At 37.3% G+C, this 25,677-nt stretch overlaps 1 protein-coding gene across 3 annotated transcripts in view; it reads right to left on the bottom strand.

Annotated features, from left to right (window-relative positions):
- Positions 1-25,677, bottom strand: part of SCP2 (sterol carrier protein 2) — a 156,313-nt gene that overhangs the window by 58,377 nt on the left and 72,259 nt on the right. For all 3 annotated transcript variants that reach the window (XM_060089817.1, XM_060089819.1, XM_060089818.1), the window contains one exon: positions 21,269-21,376. In XM_060089817.1, the coding sequence (XP_059945800.1) occupies positions 21,269-21,376 (108 nt within the window). The remainder of the gene's footprint in view (positions 1-21,268; positions 21,377-25,677) is intronic.

Raw genomic sequence — 25,677 nt, 5'->3', positions numbered from 1 at the left:
TGTAAAGACAGACACATAGGTTAAATGGACAGAAAAGACAGACCACAAATAATGCCCACCTATTTATGAACAACTGATTTTTGACAAAGGCAATGCAGTGGACAAAGTATAGATAAATAAATAGCACTCCAACAACAGAAAATCCATATGTAAAAAATGGACTCTGATCCACACTTTGTGCCATACATAAAAATTAATTAAAAGTGGGTCACAGATCTAAATGTAAGGCTTAAAGTATAAAACATCTAGGAGAAAACATAGGAAAAGATCTTTGTGACTCAGGGTTAGACAAAGATGTCTTAGACAGGACTTAACCATAATTAAAAACTTCTGCTCTTTAAAAGACACTAGTAAGAGAATGAAAAGGAAAGTCACAGACTGGGAGAAAATCTTTGCAAAGCATATATTTGGTAAAGAACTTGTATACAGGATATATAAAGAACTCTCAAAACTCATCGAAGAAGATATACAGATGACAAATAAGCACATAAAAAACTGTTTAACATCATTAGCCAGTAGGAAAATGCAAATTAAAACCACAAGAAGATGCCACTACATACTGATTAGAATAGCTAAAATTTAAAAGGCTGACCATACCAAGTGCTGACGAGGATGTGGAAGAACTAGAACTCTCATACACTGCTGGTGGGAAGGCGAAATAGTATGACCACTTTGGAAATCAGTTTGACATTTTCTTTTTGTGTTTTTTTTTTTTAATTAATTAATTTATTTTGACTGCGCCGGGTCTTAGTTGCAGCATGTGGGATCCTTTAGCTGCAGCATGTGGACTTCTTAGTTAGGGCATGCATGCAGGATCTAGTTCTCTGACCAGGGATCGAACCTGGGCCCCCTGTATTGGTAGCATGGAGTCTTACCCACTGGACCACCAAGGAAGTCCCCAGTTTGACAGTTTCTTAAAAGTTAAACCTACTTGGGCTTCCCTGGTGGCGCAGTGGTTGAGAGTCCACCTGCCGATGCAGGGGACACGGGTTCTTGCCCCGGTCCGGGAAGATCCCACATGCCGCGGAGCGGCTAGGCCCGTGAGCCATGGCTGCTGGGCCTGCGCGTCCGGAGCCTGTGCTCCGCAACGGGAGAGGCCACAGCAGTGAGAGGCCTGTGTACCACAAAAAAAAAAAAAAAAGTTAAATCTACACCTGGCATATGATCCAGTCATTCCACTCCTAAGTATTTACACAAGAGAAAATATAATCCATGTTTATACAAAGATTTACCCATGAATGTTCACAGTAGCTTTATTTGTAATAGCCAAAAACTAGAAACAACCCAAATGTCCATCAACAATAAACATGATATATCCATACAGTGGAGTACTACTCAGCAATAAAAAGGAATGAACTATTGATACATGAAAATATATATACAAATCTCAGGCAGACAAAAAGAAAGACAACATACTGTAGAATTCCATTTATACAAAACTCTAGAAAATGCAAATTAACCTATAGTGACAGAAAACACTGCTTTGGGATGTGGGGTGGGAAATAGTGGGAGAGAAGGATTACAAAGATGTATATATGACAAAACTTTTGGGGTTGATGAACACGTTCACTATCTTGACTATGGTGATGGTTTAACAGGTGGATATATATGTCAAACTTATTAAATTGTACATTTTAAATATGTGCAGTTGAAGATGGCAGCGTGGGAAGATGCAGAGTTAGTGTCTCCCCACGACTAGGGCACCTGCCAGCTGCTGATGGGGGACTCTGATGCCCAAGGACACAGAAGGAACCCCAAAGTGAACTGGTAGGATGGAGGGGGAGTGAGTGGGGAGGAGAACTGGAGGCCAGACAGGATCAGTGCCCCTGAGGCTGGGAAGATCACGAGAGGCAGGTGGGAGGAGCCATCCAGGAGAACGGGGAGAGGAGCGGAGGGTGATTGCCCCACCCACTGGGGCCCGGGGAGCCTGCTGAGCTCCCAGGCTAGTCTCCTGCCCTCCAAAGCCCCCTCCAGGCCGTGTGGGCCCTTGGGAGCCTAGGAAGGAGGCCAGGGAGATCAGGAGAGGGAGGCGGGAGGTGGGAGGTGGGAGGGGCCCTCCCAGACCCAAGGAGGAGAGGAGAGGAGGGCGTTTGCCCCACCCACTCAAACCCAGGAAGCCTGTTGGGCTCCCAGCTGAGGTACCCTGCCTTCTGAGACCAGGGGTGGGGGGCACGCCTGGACCCCTTCTGTTCCTTGAGCCTAAGCCCCACCCCCCACATTCCCCAGGGCCTTTCCAGCCCTGTGGGTCCTAAGCATAGGCCCTGCCCACTGCCCAAACCTCACCCTTGCTTAGGCCCCGCCCTCCACAGCCAAAGCCTTTCCCCCCTTTTTATTCTTTTCTTTTCCCTCTTCCTCTTTTTTACTATTATGGTACTGATATACCTTCCAGTTGTTGACTCATCTGTATTTTTTACTTTTATATTCTTTCTAACATACCTATTAGTTTCCTAATCTAATTTTACTTTTTATTTTGTTATTGTTCTTTTTTTTTTGCCCCCCACGTGGCTTGCGGGATCTTGGTTCACGAGCCAGGGGTCAGACCAAAGCTCCTCCAGTGGGAGCTCCGAGTCCGAACCACTGGACTAAGAGAGAACCTCAGACCCCAGAGAATATTCATCAGAGTGAGGTCTCATGGAGTTCCTCATCTCAGCACGAAGACCCAGCTCTACCTAACAGCCTACAAACTCCAGTGTTGGACACCTCAAGCAAAACAACCAGTAAGACAGGAACACAAACCCACTCATTAAAAAAAAAAAAAAAATGAGATGGCAAAAAAATATGTCACAGATGAATGAGCAAGGTAAAAACCTACAAGACCAAATAAATGAAGAGGAAATAGGCACCTACCTGAAAAAGAATTCAGAGTAATGATAGTAAAGATGATCCAGAATCTCGGAAACAGAATGGAGGCTCGGATTGAGAAAATAAAAGAGATGTTTAACAAAGATCTAGAAGAACTAAAGAACAAACAAACAGAGATGAACAACACAATAACTGAAATGAAAAATACACTAGAAGGAATCAATAACAGAATAACTGAGGCAGAAGAACGGGTAAGTGAGCTGGAAGAGAAAATGGTGGAAGTAACTGCCGAGGAGCAGAATAAAGAAAAAAGAATAAAAAGAATTGAGGACAGTCTCAGAGACCTCTGGAACAACATTAAATGCACCAACATTTGAATTATACGGGTCCCAGAATAAGAAGAGAAAAAGAAAGGGTCTGAGAAAATATTTGAAGAGATTACAGTTGAAAACTTCCTTAACATGGGAGAGGAAATAGTCACCCAAGTCCAGGAAGCACAGAAAGTCCCATACAGGATAAACCCTAGGAAAAATACACCAAGACACCTATTAATTGAACTAACAAAAATTAAATTCAAAGAAAAAATATTAAAAGCAGCAAGGGAAAAACAAAAAAATAATATACAAAGGAATCCCCATAAGGTTATCAGCTGATTTTTCAGCAGAAACTCTGCAGGCCAGAAGGGAGTGGCAGGATATACTTAAAGTGATGAAAGAGAAAAACCTACAACCGAGATTACTCTACCCAGCAAGGATCTCATTCAGATTCGATGGAGAAGTCAAAAGCTTTACAGACAAGCAAAAGCTAAGAGAATTCAGCACCACCAAACCAGCTTTACAACAAATGCTAAAGAAACTTCTCTAGGTGGGAATTACAAGAGAAGAAAAAGACCCACAAAAACAAACCCAAAACAATTAAGAAAATGGTAATAGGAACATACATATAGATAATAACCTTGAATGTAAATGGATTAAAACCCAAGCAAAAGACACACACTGGCTGAATGCATACAAAAACAAGACCAATATATATGCTGTCTACAAGAGACTCACTTCAGACCTAGGAACACATACAGACTGAAAGTGAAGGGATGGAAAAAGATATTCTATGCAAATGGAAATCAAAAGAAAGCGGGAGTAGCAATACTCCTATCAGATAAAATAGACTTTAAAATAAAGAATGTTACAAGAGATAAGAAGGGACACCACATAATGATCAAAGGATCAATTCAAGAAGAAGATATAACAATTATAAATGTTTATGCACCCAACATAGGAGTGCCTCAATACATAAGGCAAATGCTAACAGCCATAAAAGGGGAAATCAACAGTAACACAATCATAGTAGGGGACTTTAACACCCCACTTGCACCAATGGACAGATCATCCAAAATGAAAATAAATAAGGAAACACAAACTTTAAATGACACATTAAACAAGATGGACTTAATTGATATTTACAGGACATTCCATCCAAAAACAACAGAATACACTTGCTTCTCAAGTGCTCATGGAACATTCTCCAGGATAGATCATATCTTGGGTCACAAATCAATCCTCAGGAAATTTAAGAAAACTGAAATTGTATCAAACATCTTTTCTGACCACAACACTATGAAACTGGAAATCAATTACAGGAAAAAAAACTGTAAAAAACACAAATACATGGAGGCTAAACAGTGCATTACTAAATAACCAAGAGATCACTGAAGAAATCAAAGAAGAAATAAAAAATACATAGAAACAAATGACAACAAAAACACAATGACCCAAAACCTATGGGATGCAGCAAAAGCAGTTCTACGAGGGAAGTTTATAGCAATTCAATCTCACCTCAGGAAACAAGAAAAATCTCAAATAAACAATCTAACCCTACACTTAAAACAACTAGAGAAAAAAAAACAAAGAAAACCCAAAGTCAAGAGAAGGAAAGAAATCATAAAGATCAGAGCAGAAATAAATGAAATAGAAATGAAGAAAACATTAGCAAAGATCAAAAAAACTAAAAGCTGGTGCTTTTTTTGTTTATCTTTGAGAAGATAAACAAAATTGATAAACCTTAGCCAGACTCATCAAGAAAAAAAAGGAGAGGATGCAAATCAATAAAATTAGAAATGAAGAAGGAGAAATCACAACTGACACCGCAGAAATACAAGGGATTATAAGAGACTACTACAAATAACTATATGCCAATAAAATGGACAACTATGAAGAAATAGACAAATTCTTGGAAAGCCACAATTTTCCAAGACTGAACCAGGAAGAATTAGAAAATATAAACAGACCTATCACAAGTAATGAAATTGAAACCATAATTAAAAATCTTCCAACAAACAAAAGTCCAGGGCCAGATGACTTCACAGGCGAATTCTATCAAACATTTAGAGAAGAGCTAACACCGATCCTGCTCAAATTCTTGCAAAAAATTGCAGAGGGAGAAACACTCCCAAATTTGTTCTACGAAGCCACCATCACCCTAATACCAAAACCAGACAAAGATGTCACAAAGAAAAAAAACTACAGGCCAATATCACTGATGAACATAAATTCAAGAATCCTGAACAAAATACTAGCAAAAAGAATCCAACAGCATTCCAAAGGATCATACATCATGATCAAGTGGGACTTATCCCAGGGATGCAAGGATTCTGCAATATACACAAATCAATCAATGTGATACACCACATTAACAAATTATGGAATACAAACCATATGCTCATCTAAATAGATGCAGAAAAAGCTTTTGACAAAATTCAACACCCATTTATGATAAAAACTCTCCAGAAACTGGGCATAGAGGGAACCTACCTGAACGTAATAAAGGTCATATATGACAAACCCATAGCAAGCATCATACTCAATGGTTAAAAACTGAGATCTTTTCCACTAAGATCAGGAACAAAACAAGGATGTCCACTTTTGCCACTCTTGTTCAACAAAGTTTTGGAAATCCTAGCCACAGCAATCAGAGAAGAAAAAGAAATAAAAGGAATACAAATTGGAAAAGAAGAAGTAAAATTGTCACTGTTTGCCGATGACATGATACTATATATACATAGAGAATCCTAAAGATGCCACCAGAAAACTACTAGAGCTAATCAATGAATTTGGTAAGGTTTCAGGATACAAAATTAATGCACAGAAATCTCTGGCATTGCTATACATCAACAATGAAAAATCAGAAAAAGAAATTAAGGAAACCCTCCCATTTACCATTACAGCAAAAAGAATAAAATACCTAGGAATAAACCTGCCTAAGGAGGTGAAAGACTTGTACGCAGAAAACTACAAAACACTGATGAAAGAAATCAAAGATGACATAAACAGATGGAGAAAAATACCATGTTCTTGGATTAGAAGAATGAATATTGTGAAAATGACTATACTTAACCAAAGCAATCTACAGATTCAATGCAATCCCTATCAAACTACCAATGGCATTCTTCACAGAATTAGAACAAAAAATTTTACAATTCGTATGGAGACACAAAAGACCCCGAATAGCTAAAGCAATCTTGAGAAAGAAAAACGGAGTTGGAGGAATCAGGCTCCCTGACTTCAAACTATACCACAAAGCTACAGTAATCAAGACAGTATGGTACTAGCACAAAAACAGAAATACAGATCAATGGTACAGGATGGAATGCCCAGAGATAAACCCACACACATATGGGCACCTAATTTATGGCAAAAGAGGCAAGTACATACAATAGAGAAAAGACAGCCTCTTCGATAAGCGGTGCTGGGAAAACTGGACAGCTACATGTAAAAGAAAGAAATTAGAACACTACCTAACACCATACACGAAAATAAACTCAAAATGGATTAAAGACTTAAATGTAAGACCAGACACTATAAAACTCTTAGAGGAAAACATAGGAAAAACACTCTTTGACATAAACCACAGCAAGATCTTTTTTGATCCACCTCCTAGAGTAAAGGAAATAAAAACAAAAATAAACAAATGGGACTTAATTAAACTTAAAAGCTTTTGCACAGCAAAGGAAACTATAAACAAGACAAAAAGACAACCCTCAGAATGGGAGAAAATATTTGCAAATGAAGCAACTGACAAAGGATTAATCTCCAAAATATATGAACAGCTCATGCAGCTCAATGTCAAAAAAACCCAAATATCCAGTTAAAAAATAGGCAGAAGACTTAAATAGACATTTCACCAAGGAAGACATACAGATGGCCAAGGGGCACATGAGAAGATGCTTAGCATCACTAATTATTAGAGAAATGCAAATCAAAACTACAATGAGGTATCACCTCATGCTGGTCAGAATGGCCATTATCAAAAAATCTAGAAATAATAAATGCTGGAAAGGGTGTGGTGAAAAGGGAACCCTCTTGCACTGTTGGTGGCAATGTAAATTGATACAGCCACTGTGGAGAATAGTATGGATGTTCCTTAAAAAACTAAAAATAGAACTACCATATGACCCAGCAATCCCACTACTGGGCATATACCCTGAAAAAACATAATTCAAAAAGAGTCATGTACCACAATGTTCATTGCAGCTCTATTTACAATAGCCAGGACATGGAACCAGCCTAAATGTCCAGCGACAGATCAATGGATAAAGAAGATGTGGCACATCTAGACAATGGAATGTTACTCAGCCATAAAAAGAAACGAAATTGAGTTATTTGCAGTGAGGTGGATGGACCTAGAATCTGTCATACAGAGTGAAGTTAAGTCAGAAAGAGATAAACAAATACCAAATGCTAACCCATATATATGTAATCTAAAAAAAAATGGTACTGATGAATGTAGTTGCAGGGCAGGAATAAAGAGGTAGACATAGTGAATGGACTTGAGGACTTGGGATGGGAGGGGGAAGCTGGGGCAAAGTGAGAGTAGCATCGACATATACACTACCGAACGTAAAACAGATAGCTGGTGGGAAGCAGCAGCATGGTACAGGGAGATCGGCTCGGTGCTTTGTGATGACCTGGAGGGGTGGGATAGGGAGGATGGGAGGGAGGTTCAAGAGGAAGGGGATACGGGGACATGTGTATGCATATGGCTGATTCGCTTTGTTGTGCAGCAGAAACTGACACAGTATTGTTAAGCAACTGTACTCCAATAAACATCTATTAAAAAAATAATAAATATGTGTAGCTGATTATATGTTGATTTTACCTCAAAAGAGCTGTTAAAATAAAAAAATAAAATATGGGATATATAGGAATGATATTCCTTCTCTGTCTTCCTTTTTCTTGTCAGGAGCAATAAAAGCCAGGGCCTGGGGCTTCCCTGGTGGCGCAGTGGTTGAGAGTCCACCTGCCGATGCAGGGGACACGGGTTCGTGCCGTGGTCCAGGAGGATCCCACATGCCACGGAGCGGCTAGGCCCGTGAGCCATGGCTGCTGAACCTGCGCGTCCGGAGCCTGTACTCCGCAGCGGGAGAGGCCACAGCAGTGAGAGGCCCACGTACCGCAAAAAAAAAAAAAAAAAAAAAAAAAAAAGCCAGGGCCTGCTCCTAGCTATCTCTACCTGGCAATAGGTATCAAAAGTAAACATTCTCTCTTAGGCTCCATTTCTCCTGGCACTGAAGAGTGTTCATTAGAGTCTAATGATAAAACTTACCTCCCCTCACAACACAGTGATAAATGTGCAAAATTCTGGGCAACGGGAATGAAGACAGGTGACCTCTAGGATATGATGAGAGATGAAACAGATACTTTGGTAAAATGCTATTTAGGCTTTACTGACTTACTTTTTAGTGTCAGTATTGGATTTAGGTTTTGTCAGTCATCATCCTAGAATGTACTTCTTTTGGTGACCCCTTATAGAATACAAGAAGAGCCAGGCCATGGTTTGAGTATGTTAGGTCCCCTGGCTAAAATTCCATTTACTCTCATTTCATTTTCACCCAACTCCTTAAAACCCAAGTTTATAATACCTTTAAAGGTACTGAAACATGTAAAAAAAAAAAGTCACACAATAGAATAGTATATGTACCATTAAAAATATTAAGAACTATGTGAATTCAGGAGGAGACATAATTCCATCCCTTTGGGATATTAGAGCATCTTAGAATTAGGAAGGATCTAAGAGTGTCAAATCTAAGGCCCTAACAGATGGGCAATTCCCCTTACAACATTCCCATCAAGTTGTTAACTTGTATTTCTCATGCACAGCCTCTGTGACAGGCAATATATGCTCTCAGGAGGCAATCTATTCCATTTTTGAAACGCCATGTTAAAAAGTTCTTTCCTGGGGCTTCCCTGGTGACGCAGTAGTTGAGAATCCGCCTGCCGATGCAGGGGACATGGGTTCGTGCCCCAGTCCGGGAAGATCCCACATGCCACGGAGCCGCTGGGCCCGTGAGCCATGGCCGCTGAGCCTGCGCGTCCGGAGCCTGTGCTCTGCAAAGGGAGAGGCCACAACAGTGAGAGGCCCGCGTACCGCATAAAAAAAAATTTTTTTAAAGTTCTTTCCTGAACAAACATTGCACGATTCTACTTATGTGAGGTACTTAGAGTAGTCAAAATCATGTAGACAGTTGGTAGGATGGTGGTTGCCAGGGGTGAGGGGAGAAGAGAATGGGAAGTTATTGTTTAATGGATACAGAGCTTCAGTTTTGCAACCTGAAAAGAGTTCTATGGATGGATGGTGGTTACAGTGACACAACAAGGTTGATGTACTTAATACCACTGACCCGTACACTTAAAATGGTTAAGATGGTAAATTTTATGTTATGTGCATTTTCCCACAATTAACAAAGTTTCTTTCCTGCCACAGCCCAAAATCTACCTTCCCATGAATTCTTCCCAATGATCCTAAGTCTTCTCACACTAAACAAGTTTATCCCCTCTGCCCCATACCACCCTTCAGATATTAAAGGAGAAATAATTTATTCAACCCTCTTTAGATGTGCAACGTCTTGTATTGGGCACTGTTCAGGGTACAGAGACAAATGAAATATGGATCCTGCCCTCACAGGCTCTTAGTCAAACAGAGGAGATTTTTTAAAAGGCCATAAATAATTATAATATGCACTACACGCATAAATGTCAAAAGAGAAGTACTGAGAAAGTATAGCAAGAGTTCAGAAAAGGGAAAGATTAATCTATGGAAAGGATCAAGAAATCAGGAAAAGCTTCATAAGATAGATAACACTTGAGATCGACCTTGAAGATGGGCATTTCCACTGAGGAAAAGGGCACTGAAGTAGCGTGTAGTGGTTAAGAGCCTGGACCCTAAAACTACACTGCCTGGGTTTGAATCCTAGTTTTGCTACTTTCTACCTTGGTGACTTTGGGCAAGTTACTCTGTGCCTCTACGTTCCTCTTTTATAAAATATAAAAAAGTAGATATGAGAATTAAATGCATTTGTACATGAAGAATACTTAGAACAGTGCCTAGAAATTAGCACTGTATACGTGTGTTGGCTGTTGCTATTATTGAGAAAACAGCAAAGCCAGAGTTTGTAGAGGGGAGAAGGAATTAAACACATCTGAAAAAAGCACAGTTCAGTTTAGTTTAAATATGCTTCCTCTTTCTACATCTCCTCCCCAAAAACCCAACTAGATATAAATGCTAGCATAGAATCTGACATGTGGTGGGTATTTAGTAAATCATCACCCCTCCCATTCTCCTTTCCCTTTTTCCTTTCTTCATAGTTCTGGTTTGTGCTTTGCCTAAGGCACCTATATTCTGCCTTGGATTCTAATAATTTGTGTTACATTATCTGCCTCTTGTATGCTTCCTTAGGGCAGCGGTTACCTTGTGTACCCTAGCCCTAGCTCCTAAACCTGGTTGTGCATGAAAAGCTCTTGGGGGAACTTTATAAACACATAAGCTGTTTGGATCAACCAGGCTTAGGAATCAGAACTTCTAATGGTAGGGCAGGAATACATACTTTTTAAAGCCACAGGGGATTCTGAATCAGTCCATCAGTAGACACCATATTTGAATACCAGTTACCTATAGCACCTAATGATAATGTGCAATAAGCATTTATTGAACATACAATAAGCATTTATTGAACTTTCATAGACTGAAAAATGGAAGATCAGGACAGAAAACGAGGTTGAAGCCTCACTGGAAAGGCACTAAATGCCAGGTTGAATTGATATAAAAGGCCAAACTAAATAACCAACTTTCAGCTTCAAAGCAACAATCCCTTATTAGGAGTTTTATCTCAAAAGCACTTTCATGCCCTTTCAGTAGATCCCAGACACTAATATGCATTTTCATGAATCAGAGATGGCTAAAAATGAGCTAAAGTCAAATTTTACTTATTCATTTTAAACAAACGTTCAATGTGTTGAACAATATATGTGAAAGAATTTTAAAAACTGGAATAAAATATACTATTATTTGGACACTAATTTGTTTTTTGTTGTATGACAATTGCAAAGTACACCAAAAAACACCCCCCTAAGGTTTATTGTGATTTTTCTAATTGGAAAATCCAAAAGGAATTCATGTTTTTAAACTGACAATGAACAAAAGACCACTCAATTCAAATGCATAAACCTCTTTTTCTTCTATTATAAGTACCATTATGGAAGTTAGAAGTTTTTTTTTTTTTTTTTTTTTTTTTGCGGTACGCGGGCCTCTCACTGCTGTGGCCTCTCCCGTTGCGGAGCACAGGCTCCGGACGCGCAGGCTCAGCGGCCATGGCTCACGGGCCCAGCCGCTCCGCGGCACGTGGGATCTCTCCGGACCGGGGCACGAACCCGTGTCCTCTGTATCGGCAGGCAGACTCTCAACCACTGCGCCACCAGGGAAGCCCTAGAAGCTTTTTTTAACCCAGACCGTAACAAGTTAAAATCAGAAACCAGTATTATGGAAAGTTAATTTTAAAGCTAATTCTCCAATGCTGAGTTCCCACCAAAGTAGCAATATCATACAATTAAAAGAATACCATTGGTAGAAGAGAACCTTAAACCTTCCCCACCCCACCTTAACATGTTTTGGAAACACTTACTTGACTGTTTTCTGATTTTCTTAGAATCCTATTGCAGTTTGCTATCCAAGTAACTAGGGCAAAAATATTTAAACAACTCTGAGCTGTCATTCTGATATATTTTCCAGGAGTCTGAATTCTTTCTTGGGCTACAGCTAATGGCCACGTGTCAGATTTACTTGACATATATCCAAATCCTCAGTGTGTAGCAAGTAAACATTTACTCTTCAGTAATTCCTCATTTTATGCAGACTACCAATAAAGTCATCAAGATTTATAAATTTTCCTCCCAAAATGCTACACCACCATTAAACACTATCCCTCAAAGACTGATAAGAGGAAAATGTTACCAACAGTGTAGACTCAAATACTGAAAAGAGTTTTCAAAGAATACTGCAGAAGGTACGAGTCTCTCTTTGAAGTATTTAAAAATTGGGCAAATTCTACCCTCCTGGGTGTTTTACGTTAGTTTTTTAGTGCCCAAGGGAAAGAACTGGATGACCTATCAAGATTGGCAAAATTGTTTACACTTGATTTTTAAAAATCCAATGTTGACAAGGTTGTAGAAAAAAAGCACTCTCATACGCTGTTGTTGGGAATGTGCATTGGTATAATCTTTTTGAAGAAAATGGGGCAATATCCATCCATTTTAAAATACATACTACCCTTTGACATAGGAAGTCCACTGTTTGGAATTTATCCTATGGGTATACTTGAAAAAGTATGCAAAGACACAGGATGGTTAGTGCAACATTGTAATAACAAACTTGACACAACCTATATGTCTATCCATAAGTGAATCACTAGGTAAATTTCTTGTAATCAGAATACTATGCAGGCATTAAAAAGAATGAAGACTAGCTATAAGTGATAATATAGAAAAAATTTTAAGATGTAAGTAAAAAAGCAGTCTACAATGTGATAAATATACGCATATACAAACATACATTCAGAAAGACTATAAATACACATATACATATGTATATGTATAAGCATAACAATTTTTGGAAAACTACAAAAGAAATTTTAAAAGGGGTTGACTCTGAGGAATAGAACTAAACCTAAGGAGAAAGAGAAATACTTGTTAGATGTTAAAATTTGTCCAGCACAGGGAACTCTACTCAATTCTCTGTGATGACCTATGTGGGAAAAGAATCTAAAAAAGAGTGGATATATGTATATGTATAACTGATTCACTTTGCTGTACAGCAGAAACTAACACAACACTGTAAATCAACTACACTCCATTAAAAACTAATTTAAAAAATGTTAAAATTTGTCATCCAGCTATAATATTAAAAAGCATATGACAACCCTTTGGAGCACTATTTGGCAGTTTCTTATAAAGTTAAATATATGCTGCCCTATGACTCAGCAACTTCACTTTGAGTTACTAACCCAAGAAAAACACAAAAGGTATGTCCACAAATAGTCTTGTACAAAAATATTTATAGCATCCTTATTCATAATACCCCTAAACAGAAAAGAACCCAAATGTCCATCAACAGAAGGATGGGTAAACAAACTGATATATTTTAACAATAGAATACTATTTAGCAATAAAAAAGAATGAACTCCTGATACAAGAAAATTTTTGATAAATCTTACATTCTACTGAGTTAAAGAATCCAGACACAAAAGAGTACATATACACATTGTATTGTACCATTTATATGAAGTTCGAAGATCAGCAAAACTAATCTACCATGATAGAAGTCAATAAGTCTTAGCTTGGTTGTGGGGTAGGGTTGGAGAGTTAGAGAGAGGTGATTGAGGGAAGTTGGGGATTTACTGGAAATAGATACAATGGAACTTTCTGGGGTGATGGAAATGTTCTAATGTCTTGTTTCGGCTGGTAGTTACATGGATGTACACAATTGTCTAAACCAATCGTCCATTTAAAGATTACAATTCAATGGTTTTTAGTATATTCAGAGATATGTGCAACCATCACCACAATCAATTTCGGAACATATTCATTACCTCAAAAAGAAATTCCATACTCTTTAGCTATCTCTCCCAATCCTAGGCCACTACTAATCTGCTTTCTGTTTCTACAGATTTGCCTATTTTGGACATTTCATATAAATGAATCATGTAATATGAGGTCTTTTGTGACTGCCTTCTTTCACTTAGCAAAATGTTTTCAAGGTCCATCTATGTTGTAGCATGTATCATTATTACTTCATTTCTTTTACGGCCAAAGAATATACCATTGTATGAATATACCACATATTGTTTATCCATTCATCAGTTGATGACAGACATCTGGGTTGTTCCCACCTTTTGGCTACTATGAATAATGCTGCTATAAACAACTGTGTTTTTGCTAGAACTGTGCATTTTATTTTATGAAAATTATACCTCAATTTTGAGAAAGAATGTGGATATGAAAAATCATATCGTTACAACAAATTATTATTTCTGAGTGTTTTAGTGGATGACAGAACAAAAATATCTTGGAATGGCCAACAAGTCAATTATAATAAAAACATGTTCTTTCAGAGGAGAAAAAAGTTATGTTGTCAATAACAACAACTAACTGAAATGTCACATTCATCTCCTGATGAAAACAGAAGTTTCCTATATGAGAGTGAGGAAGCTGTCTGAAAGGAGAATTTAAATCACTGTCTCAAATGCAAACTGTAACTCTTTAAGGCTTCAATGACCATACCACAGAAACATTTATTATCACCCTGACTTCTGTACATACCATTAGCACCAAAATCAACACTGAAGTATGACCTCATTCTTTTGAGGGATAAAGGAAAAGGGTTAGTCTATTTACCAAAGGCAGAGCATAGTATTAAAATAACATCTGTGTAGTATTGGGCACAATATTTACATAGTGAAATTGGTGCCTTGAGGCTGTCATACTAGAAGGAAAATTATTTCCTTTACAAATTAACAATGTTCTTTTCCTGAAATGGTTATAAATTATTTTTCATACTGAGACACAAACAAGTGCGTTATTACTAGCAACAGTTAACTGGATCCATTTTGGCTTTCTTTTGTAGCAATGGTGGGAAGAGAATACTAGCAATTATTGTTTTTCTACTCTATTTTGGGGACTCACATATTTACTCATCTGATCCACAGCACAACCCTATTAGGTAGATACTATATTTTATTCCTATTTTACAGATAAAATGATTAGGCTGAAAAGAGTTAAGAGGTTAAGATCAAAGCCATGACTTCATTCATATAGAACATATACCTGCAGTTGAGGTACACCCTCTACGTATCCCTTTCCAGTCACAGCCACTACTCCTAACAGTTTATCTGCACGGCTGTTGCTACTTTCTCACTTCTAATTCTTTCCAAATTCCAATGTGCTTCCATGCAAAACATTTTACTAAAATTGCTTCAAGGTTGCCAATGACTTGATAATAGCCAAATCCAAACAACACTCTTCACTCTTTATCAATCTAACTTTTCTGGCCTGACCTCTAACTTTTGAAACATTCTCCTCCCTTGGATAATCAATCATTTCTTCACAACATTCTTAAATGTCTCTTCTCCATCTACACCTCTAATTTTTATACTCCTTAGGGTTTTATACTTGATCTTTGTGCTGGGTGGATTTGCCAACATGGTATTCCACATAATATTTCTCTGATTAAGAAGCTCATTTAACAGCCTAAATAAATGAAATGCAGGAATAGACTCCTGCTTATAGCATGCACTGGGCTTACCATGTATTCTATCACCCTGAAGCAGTTGGTCTGATAGAATAATGTAAAAGCCTTTTGAAGACTCAATAATGGTGCCAGCAATACTTTGCAGGGCTGGGAAAATATCCTCCAAAATGTGTAACATGGGCTTCCCTGGTGGCGCAGTGGTTGGGAGTCCGCCTGCCGATGCAGGGGACACAGGTTCGTGCCCCGGTCCGGGAGGATCCCACATGCCGCGGAGCGGCTGGGCCCGTGAGCCATGGCCGCTGAGCCTGCGCGTCCGGAGCCTGTGCTCCGCAACAGGAGAGGCCACAACAGTGAGAGGCCCGCGTACCGCAAAAAAAAAAAAAAGTGGAACATGCTCTGAATCAATGATGCTGTTTCTCCATAGCCAGGATACAAAAAGGATCAAAGGATAGAAAAGGGAGCAGTTCCTCTCACTATTATCCTGAATGATCCACTAGCAACATTTTACTTGCCATTCCTGAAACTTTGGGCTCTGCTGGTTTAGAAGTCTTAGACAAAACAGTGATTACACTGAACTGGAAGCAGAGACTGCTACCTGGACACTTAGGGTTCTTCATGACACAGAACTAATAGGCAAAGAAGGGGATTTATTGACTGGGGTGACTGACCTGATTATCATGGGAATATTGGGTTACTACTATATAACGAGGACAAAAAGGATTAGCTTGGAACCCAAAAGTACTATGGGGTGTCTCTTAATACTCTCATGTCTTGTAATAAAAGTTAGTTTACTACAAAAACCCAAAGAAGCAGGACTGCTAACAGCACAGACTATTCAGGAATGAAGGTTTAGTTTATTGCACCAGATGAGAAACTACAAATGAGGTACTTACTAAGGGCAAAAGCAGTATAGAATGGTAGTGAAAGAAGGAAATTACAAATACCAGCTATCACCACCTACAAGTTGCAGAAATAAGGACTTTAATAGTGACAAGTAGCAGAAAAAGGACTTTAACAATTTAACAGGACTATCTTCCTTGCTTTGACATAAATATATTTGTATATATTAACCAAATTGCTTTTGCTTTCCTGTCTTCCATTATCTATCATCTAACGTAAATGTATGTTAACAGAGATTAACTTTTTTTACACTTTCGTTTTTAGGGCAGTTTGAGGTTCATAACAAGATTTAGCAGAAAGTACAGAGATTTCCCATATTCTCCCTGTCCCCACTACGTGCATAACTTCCCTCACTATCAACACCCTGTCCCAGAGTGGATCATTTGTTACAACTGAAGAACCTACGTTGACATATGATTATCACCCAAAGTCCATAGTTTATATTAGGGTTTGCTCTTGGTGTTGTATACATCTGACAAATGTAAAATGACACATAGTCACTATTAAAGCATCATAAAGAACAGTTTCACTGCCCTAAAAATCCTTTGTGCTCTACCTAGTCAACACTCCCTTCTCCAACTGCTGATCTTTTTACTGTCTCCATAGTTTTGCCTTTTCTAGGATATCATATAGTTGGAATCATAGAGTACGTAACCTTTTCAGAGTGGCTTTTTCACTTGGCAATATGCATTTAAGGTTCCTCCATGCCTTTTCATCACTTGATAACTAAATTTTGGGGAAGGGCTGAATAACATTCCATTTTCTGGATGTACCACTGTTTATTTATCCATTCACCTAACGAAGGACATTTCGGTTGCATCCGAGATTTGGCAATTATGAATAAAGCTGCTATAAACATCCATGTATAGGTTTCTGTGTAAATAAGTTTTCAACTCATTTGGGTAAATGCCAAAGGAGTACAACTGCTGGATCCTATGGTAAGAGGATGTTCCGTTTTGTAAGAATCTTCCAGCATTTGGTGTTGTTGCTGTTTTGGATTTTGGAGATTTGAATACATAGGTATGTAGTAGTATCTCACTGCTGTTTTAATTTGCAATTCCTTAATGACATATGATGTCGAGGATCTTTTCATATGCTTATTTGCCATTTGTATATCTTCTTTTTTTAATATATTTTATTTTATTTATTTATTTTTGGTTGCGTTGGGTCTTTGTTGCTGCGCACGGGCTTTCTCTAGTTGCGGCGAGCGGGGGCTATTCTTCCTTGAGGTGCACGGGCTCCTCACTGCAGTGGCTTCCCTCATTGTGGAGCACAGGCTCTAGGCATGCGGGCCTCAGTAGTTGTGGCTTGCAGGCTCTAGAGCACAGGCTCAGTAGTTGTGGCACACGGGCTTAGTTGCTCCATGGCATGTGGGATCTTCCAGGACCAGGGCTCGAACCCATGTCCCCTGCATTGGCAGGCAGATTCTTAGCCAGTGCACCAGCAGGGAAGCCCCTGTATACCTTCTTTAGACAGGTGTCTGTTTGGATCTTTTGCCCATTTTTAAATCAGATTGCTCATTTTCTTACTGTTTACTTTTAAGAGTTCTTTGGGGGCTTCCCTGGTGGCGCCGTGGTTGAGAATCCACCTGCCGATGCAGGGGACACGGGTTCGTGCTCCAGTCTGGGAAGATCCCACATGCCGCGGAGCGGCTGGGCCCATGAGCCATGGCTGCTGAGCCTGCGCGTCCGGAGCCTGTGCTCCGCAACGGGAGAGGCCATAACAGTAAGAGGCCCGCGCACCGCAAAAAAAAAAAAAAAGAGTTCTTTGTATATTTTAGATAATAGTTCTTTAGCAGATGTGTCTTTTGCAAATATTCTCTCCTAGTCTGTGGCTTCCCTTCTCATTCTCTTGAACTTTAGTCTTTTTTAATCCCTCTATTTCTCCATTATTTCCTTCTTTTGTGTTAAATAGGTATTTTCTAATGCACCATTTTACTTCTTTGTCATTTCTCTTACTATGTATTTTATAGTTATTTTCTTAGTGGTTGCTCTAGGGATTACAATTCACATTTTAATTTATAGCAATCTAGTTCAAATCAATACTGACTTAATTTCAATAGCATACACAAAAAATCTGCTCCTATATAACTCTCTTCTCTCCTTCCTCCTTTGTGTTATTGTCATACAAATTATATTGCTATGCATTGTATAAAGCAACTCAGATTATTGCCCTTTATAGTTGTATTTTAGATCAGATAGGAGGGGGGAAAATGTGACAAACAAAAAATACACTTATATTGTCTTTTATATTTACCAAGGTAGTTACATTTACCAGTGCTCCTTCTTTCTTCATGTGCTCTCTATTTCACTGTCTAGTGCTCTTTCACTTCAGTCTGAATGACTCTCTTTAAAATTATTTCTTATAGAGAGGTCTGTGATAAATTCTCTCAATTTTTTAAATCTAGGAATGTCTTAACTTCTTCATTTTTTAAAGGTAGTTTCACTGAATACAGAATTCTTGGTTGGCAGCTTCTTTCATCACACTGCCTTAATGGTTACAGAAGATAAATCAGAGGTTAAGTCTTATTGGGGATCCTTTGTACATGATGAATCACTTCTCTGTTGTTGCTTTCAATATTCTCTTTGTCTTCTGCTTCCAATGGTTTGATTATGTGTCTAGGTGTGGGTCTTTTTGAGGTATTCCTACTTGTTAAGTTTCTTGGATATGTATATTCATGTTTTTTCTTCAAGTTTAAGGAGTTTATCAGCCCTCACTTCTTCAAATATTCTTGCTGCCCCTTTTTTTCCTCTCCTCTCCTTCTGGGACTATTAGTATGTATATGTTGCTACACTTTGCTGATGTCCCACAAGTCTCTGAGGCTCTGTTCATTTTTCTTCTTTTTTTTTTTCCTGTTTCACAGACTGAATATCAATCGACCTATCTTAAAGTTCACCAATTTTTTTCTTCTGCCTGTTCAAATCTAGAGGGGTACTGAGCCCCTCTAGTAAATTCTTCATTTCAGTTACTTTTCTTCTCAATGCCAGAATTTATTTGGTTTTTTTCTATAATTTCTATCTAGTAATTGATACTCTGTTTGGTGAAACATTATTATACTTCCTTTTACTTCTTTACTATATATAAAGAAGTAAAAGAAAGCATACTTTTATACTTTTACTTCTTTGAACATACTTAAATAGCTGATTTAGAGTCTTTGTCTAGCAAATCCAATATTTGGGCTACCTCAGTTTCTATGGACATTTCATTCACCAGCTTCTTCTTTTAAGCTTTTTTTTTTTTTTTTTTGGTTAATTTTTTGTTTGCTCCAGTTGTTATCGGCATCTCAGGCAGCTATGTTGTTAAACAGTTGTTGCTGATTGTTCTTGACAAATGACTCTGAGGAAAATACTGTTTACACTGGCCAAGTTCTCTGTCAGGTTACATGAAGACAAGCTTTTTGAGACTGGTTTACCAGGGAACTTCCAGACAGGTCAAATAATGACAAGTCTCTGAATATGGGGCTTTGAAAGAGCTCCAATTCCATTTTGACTCCTCCAGTGCTGGGTAAAATGCTAGTTTTCACCATGATTTCAGGCTGTTGGTTTTCAAGGCTACCATGAGGCTGGAGAAAGGACTGTTACCAGAGCAAGTAAAAAATGCCACAAAGCTTGCTGTTCTTACAGAGATAACGCTGTTGACTTGTTTTTAATAAATGCTCCCCCAGATTGTTGTAAGCCTTTGGTTAATTTCCAAAGTTCTGAAAAAGTTGATCTTGACAATTTTTGCAAGTGTTTTGGTAATTTTCTAACAGAGTATTTTCAGATGTGGTTATTCTGCCACTCTCAGTAACATCACTCTCGTTCACCTCATTTTAAGATTACTTTTAAAGACATTAAATTATTTAAAGCAATAATAATAGTATATTGTGGGGTTAATAATATATTTAGAAGTATGTGTATGACAATAATAGCACAAAGGATAGGAGGGGATACATGGAAATATGTTGTAAAAATTCCTTACATTATAAGTGAAATTGTATGACATTATTTGAAGGTAGACTACAGTAAATTAAAGATGGATGTTGAAAATCCTAGAGCAAACACTAAAAAAAAAAAAAAAAAGAGAGAAAAAGAAATAACTCAATAGAAGAGAGAAAATAAAATACTAAAAAATACCCATTAATAAAAGATATTATGAAAGACAGAAAAGAACCAAAGAACAGACAGGACAGAAAACAAATAGCAAGGTGGCACATTATACTGCAACTGTATGTGCCTGTCTACCTATCTCTCTCTTATGCTCTATCTATGTATACCCATTTTCTCTACTAGATTATAAACTTACCTAATTTGAGTGATAAACAGAAACAAGCCAAAGTTAATTGCTGTAATAAATACACTATAAATTCTAACTTCTCTATTTTGGAATTTGTGATAATTTATAAAATATTGCTTAATATATAAGATACTATGAAAAAATATAAAATCACCTGTCTTCATAAAATAAATCTCAGAATTTTAGTCCTAAGTTATTTCAGAAACCACTTTGTACAATTTCATTTTACAATTAAGGAAACTCAAAGTGACTAACTGACTGATAATTAATCAAAAGCATCACATGGCCAGTCAGCAGTAGAGCCATAGTGAAATTCTTATTTTATATCTTTTAGTCCAGTTCTCTCAAGAGAAAAAAATTTCTATGCAACACCAACCACATATGCAACTATATATAAATAACGTGCTTATTTCAAATGATTCTTATCTAGCAGATCTAGAAACATCTTGTTAAGCTGTACACAAACTTTAAAATAATCAAACTTTTTAAAATGCCTGTTGTTGAATTTAGAGTTTCAACTAATTCAAATTCTCATCAATTAATCAAGATTATTGAACTATACTATACTTAACGAAAATCGAAGATACCGTGGCTAAATAATCATTTAAAACACTGGCTACCAAAATCAGAGAATATAATCATTCATTCAAATCAATGACCAAATCATTCACACTTATGCCAAAAATGACTTAAAAATTATAAAATCTGTGTGTATTATTACCTGTAGCTCCAAGTGGGTGTCCCTTTGAAATCAATCCACCACTAGGATTTATGACCCACTTTCCTCCATAAGTATTATCTCCTCTATCAACCAGTTTCCCACCTTGACCTATAGAAGGAAAAATAATATTCATAAATGTTAAAAATAACATTGGAACAAATGATGTGTTTGTTTTTTTTAAACTTACAGATAGCCAAGAATTTCTTGGAGCAAACATTTCTTGATGGCTCAAACTAACTTCAAATTGATACAAGTACTTCTAAAAGTGAGGTAATAAATATTGAGTAATAAAAGCTTATATTTTCAGAACACTTCCTGCATGAAACAAAGCTCCTATTAGCTCCTAAGAGCTCTCTGCTTCCAAAATTGCTACAAATATAATCGAGATTCAGAGAACGAGAAGAAAAGCACTGAAATGGATACAATATTGTAAAATAATATTAGGTTTAAAAATTCATAATTTTGGGGCTTCCCTGGTGGTGCAGTGGTTGAGAGTCCGCCTGCCGATGCAGGGGACACGGGTTCGTGCCCCGATCCCGGAAGATCCCACATGCCGCGGAGCGGCTGGGCCCGCGAGCCATGGCCGCGGAGCCTGTGTGTCCGGAGCCTGTGCTCCGCAACGGGAGAGGCCACAGCAGTGAGAGGCCCACGTACCAGAAAAAAAAAAAAAAAAAAAAAATTCATAATTTTGACAAAATATTCATTTCCATTTCAACTGTACTATTACATTCTATATAAATATTCTTAGTAAACAACAGGGGGAGAGGGACAGAAAAAAAAGAGCGCTTTCATGAAATGAAGGAAAATGACTGAAAATACCGTTGAGCATAAATGTAAGCTTAAAAGAAAAAAATTACATCACATGCTTGGCAGCTTCAATATTACTATTGATTCCCTGGTCATTCTTTCAGGTGGTTAAGAAGTAAATAAAAATGCGTGTACTGTATAAAATATTCTTCCAGATGATATTTCTGGTAATGAGAGGTGGAATCTCCAAATGATGATAATGGTGGTGGTGGTGTTATCAGAGGTGGCTAATAGCTTTTACGTACTCACTCTGTGTCAGGCTTTGTTCTCATTATTTTATGCATATTTACATAATTTAATTTAATCCTCAACCCTATGAAGTAGGTACTATCATTCCCACTTTACAGATAAGGAAAGAGACACGTAGATATTAAGTAACCAATCTAAGGCCAAAGTAGGGGATCTAGAATACTCAGGCAGCCTGGCTCCATAGCCTGTGTTCTTAGCCAACACATTTTATTGCCTTCAAAAACAAGAGCGTTTCTCTACTGTCAAAATGAAACATACTAATCACAGAATTTTAGATGACTTAACACTTTTAATTTGATTTTAAATCTAGGTTGTAGACTAAAAACCATCCATTGAGACATTCTTCTATTTTTTGATGTGTTTCTAACACAGAACCTGATACAAGCCTCTAGTCATAACAAGTAAACTATCTGCTATTACTGCTTTCATATTGTTAAATATTGTCACTGTACCAAGTAATAGCAGACTGAACACAAACCAACCCCAAGAAGTAAATAATTTACTGCATGATTTTCCATAATACATACAATCCTATGAAGTATCAGAATATTCTACTGGGGAATTAACATTCCAGAAGACCTGCTTTATAAGAAATGCTAAAGTAAATTCTCTAGAAAAACTTGGAACAGCAAGAAAGAGGAAAGAACAACAGAAATAATAAATATCTGGGTAAATATAAAGGACTTTTTTCCTCTTAAGGTCTTTAAAATATGTGCAACTATTGAAAACAAAAATTATAACACTGTCTTTGGGGTTTTTTTAATGTACATAGATGTAATACATATGAAAATTTAACATAAAGGTGGGTGTAAGGAAGAAGGGAATTGGTTAATGGACGTATATGTTTGCAAGGTTTCTACATTTTATGTGAAGTGGTACAATATTAACACTAAGGAGACCCCTACAGCAGTGGTTCCCAGCCCAGAGAAATTTTGTCCCCCAGGGGACATTTGGCAATGTCTGGAAACATTTTTGATGATCACAACTGTGGGGGTAGGTACTACTGGCATGTAGTGAGTTGAGGGCCAGGAATGCTGTTAAACATCCTACAATGTCCAAGCCCCACAAAAAAGAATGATTTACCTCAAATGTCAACAGTATTGAGGTTGAGAAACCCTGCAACCACTAAAACAAAACAAAACTAACCAAAAACTAAGCTAAGAATAAACAGATATGGCCAAAAAGCCAATACATAGTAAAATGTCAGACTAAAAATATTCAGATGATCCAAAAGGCAGCAGGTGAGAGAGAAAACAGAGTAACAAAAAACAAAGGGACATACATACAGAGGAAACAGATAATAAAATGGTCAACCTAAATCCTACTATATAAATATGTAATTACATTAAACGTTAATGTGCTTTAAATCACACTGCCCAACAGAAATATAATGCAAATCACATATGTACTTTAAAATTTTCTAGTATATATTTTATTTAATATATATTTTATAATGCTTAACCCTATATATCCAAAATATTTTCATTTCAAAATGTAACCAATATAAGGACTTCCCTGGTGGCACAGTGGTTAAGAATTCACCTGTCAATGCAGGGGAAACGGGTTTGATCCCTGGTCCAGGATGATCCCACATGCTGTGGAGCAACTAAGCCCGTGTGCCACATACAGAGCCTGCATTCTAGAACCCACGTGCCATAACTACTGAAGCCCACGTGCCTAGAGCCTATGCTCTACAACAAGAGAAGCCACTGCAATGAGAAGCCCGCGCACTGCAACAAAGAGTAGCCCCCACTCGCCGCAACTAGAGAAAGCCCACACACAACAACGAAGACCTAACACAGGCAAAAATAAAAATAAATAAATAATTTTTTAAAAAAATGTAAGCACTATAAAAAATTATTAATGAAATACTTTATATTCTATTTTTCATATTAAGTTTTCAAAATCTGATGTGTACTTCATACTTACATACAGCACATCTCAATTTGGACTAGCCACATTTTAAGGATTCAATAACCACATAGAGCTAGTGGCTACTGTATTAGACGACACTCCGTTAAACACTCGGTTAAAAGGCAGAAACTGACAAAGTGGATAAAAAACAATACACTACTGCCTACAAGAGACACACCTTAAATAGACAAATAAGTAAGTAAATAAATAAATAAATAACCCAAATAGGTTGAAAGCAAACAGACAGAAAAAGATATATCATGTAAACAGTAAGCATAAAAAGGCTGGCATGCTATGTTAGTCAGATAAAAGAGACTTCTAGATAAAGAATGTAACCAGAGATAAAGCAGAATGTTTCATAATGAAAAAAAACACAACTCATCAGGAAGACCTAACAATTATAAATAAGAGAGCCTCAAAATAAATGAAGCAAAAATTGACAGAAATAAAGAAAGAAATAGTTCCACAATTGTAGTAGGAGATTCTTACACCCCTCTCTCAGCAAGTAATAGAGCAAGTCAAATAAATTAGTAGAGACACAGAAGGTCTTAAAAATTCTATCAATCATCTTGATTTAATTAACATATATAGAACACTACATCTAACAACCGCAGAATCTGCATTATTTTTCAAGTGCATAAGTTCACCAATATATACCATATGCTGAACCATAAAGTAAATTTCAATTAATTTAAAAGGATCAAAATCAAACAAAGTGTAATCTCTGACTATAGCAAAATTATAATAGACAGCAATAACAATAAGATACTTAGGAAAATTCCAAATACCTGGATATTAAACAGCACACTTCTAAATAATTTACAGGTCAAAGACAAAATTAGACATTAAAGGGACATTTTAAATATTTTGAACTAAATGACAATGAATATATCAAAATCTGTGGAATGCAGCTAAAATACTGCTTAGAAGAAAACGTACAGCTTTACATACTTACACTACAAAAGGAAAAATATCTAAAATAAATGATCTAAGGATCTATCATAAGAAACTTAAAACAAAGCAAAACAAAACAAAAAAAGTAAACCCAAAGTAAGTTAAAGGAAGTAAATAATAAAGAGCAGAGATCAGTGAAATGGAGGGGGGAAAAAAGACAGTAACAAAGGCAAAAGCTGAATCGTTGTAAAGCTCAACAAAATTGACAAACTTCTAGCTAGACAGATGAAGAAAAAAAGGAGAAAGAACAAAAACCATCAATATCAGGAATTAAAAAAAAAGGTTATCACCATAGATTCTACAGACATTAAAAGGATAATAAGAGAATACTTTGAACAACTTCAGTAACAAATTTGGCTACTTAAATAAAATGGACAATTTTCTTGAAAAATATATCTTACCAAAATTAATAGGTACAGGAAGAAGCAAAAAGTATAGATCAGATCTTCAATATGGCGGAGGAGTAAGACATGGAGATCACCTTC

This window comes from Mesoplodon densirostris, chromosome 2 (assembly GCF_025265405.1).
Source record: "Mesoplodon densirostris isolate mMesDen1 chromosome 2, mMesDen1 primary haplotype, whole genome shotgun sequence".
NCBI lineage: Eukaryota > Metazoa > Chordata > Mammalia > Artiodactyla > Ziphiidae > Mesoplodon > Mesoplodon densirostris.
Note: the sequence above shows the minus strand (reverse complement) of the source record. Positions and strands in the feature narration are given on the sequence as shown.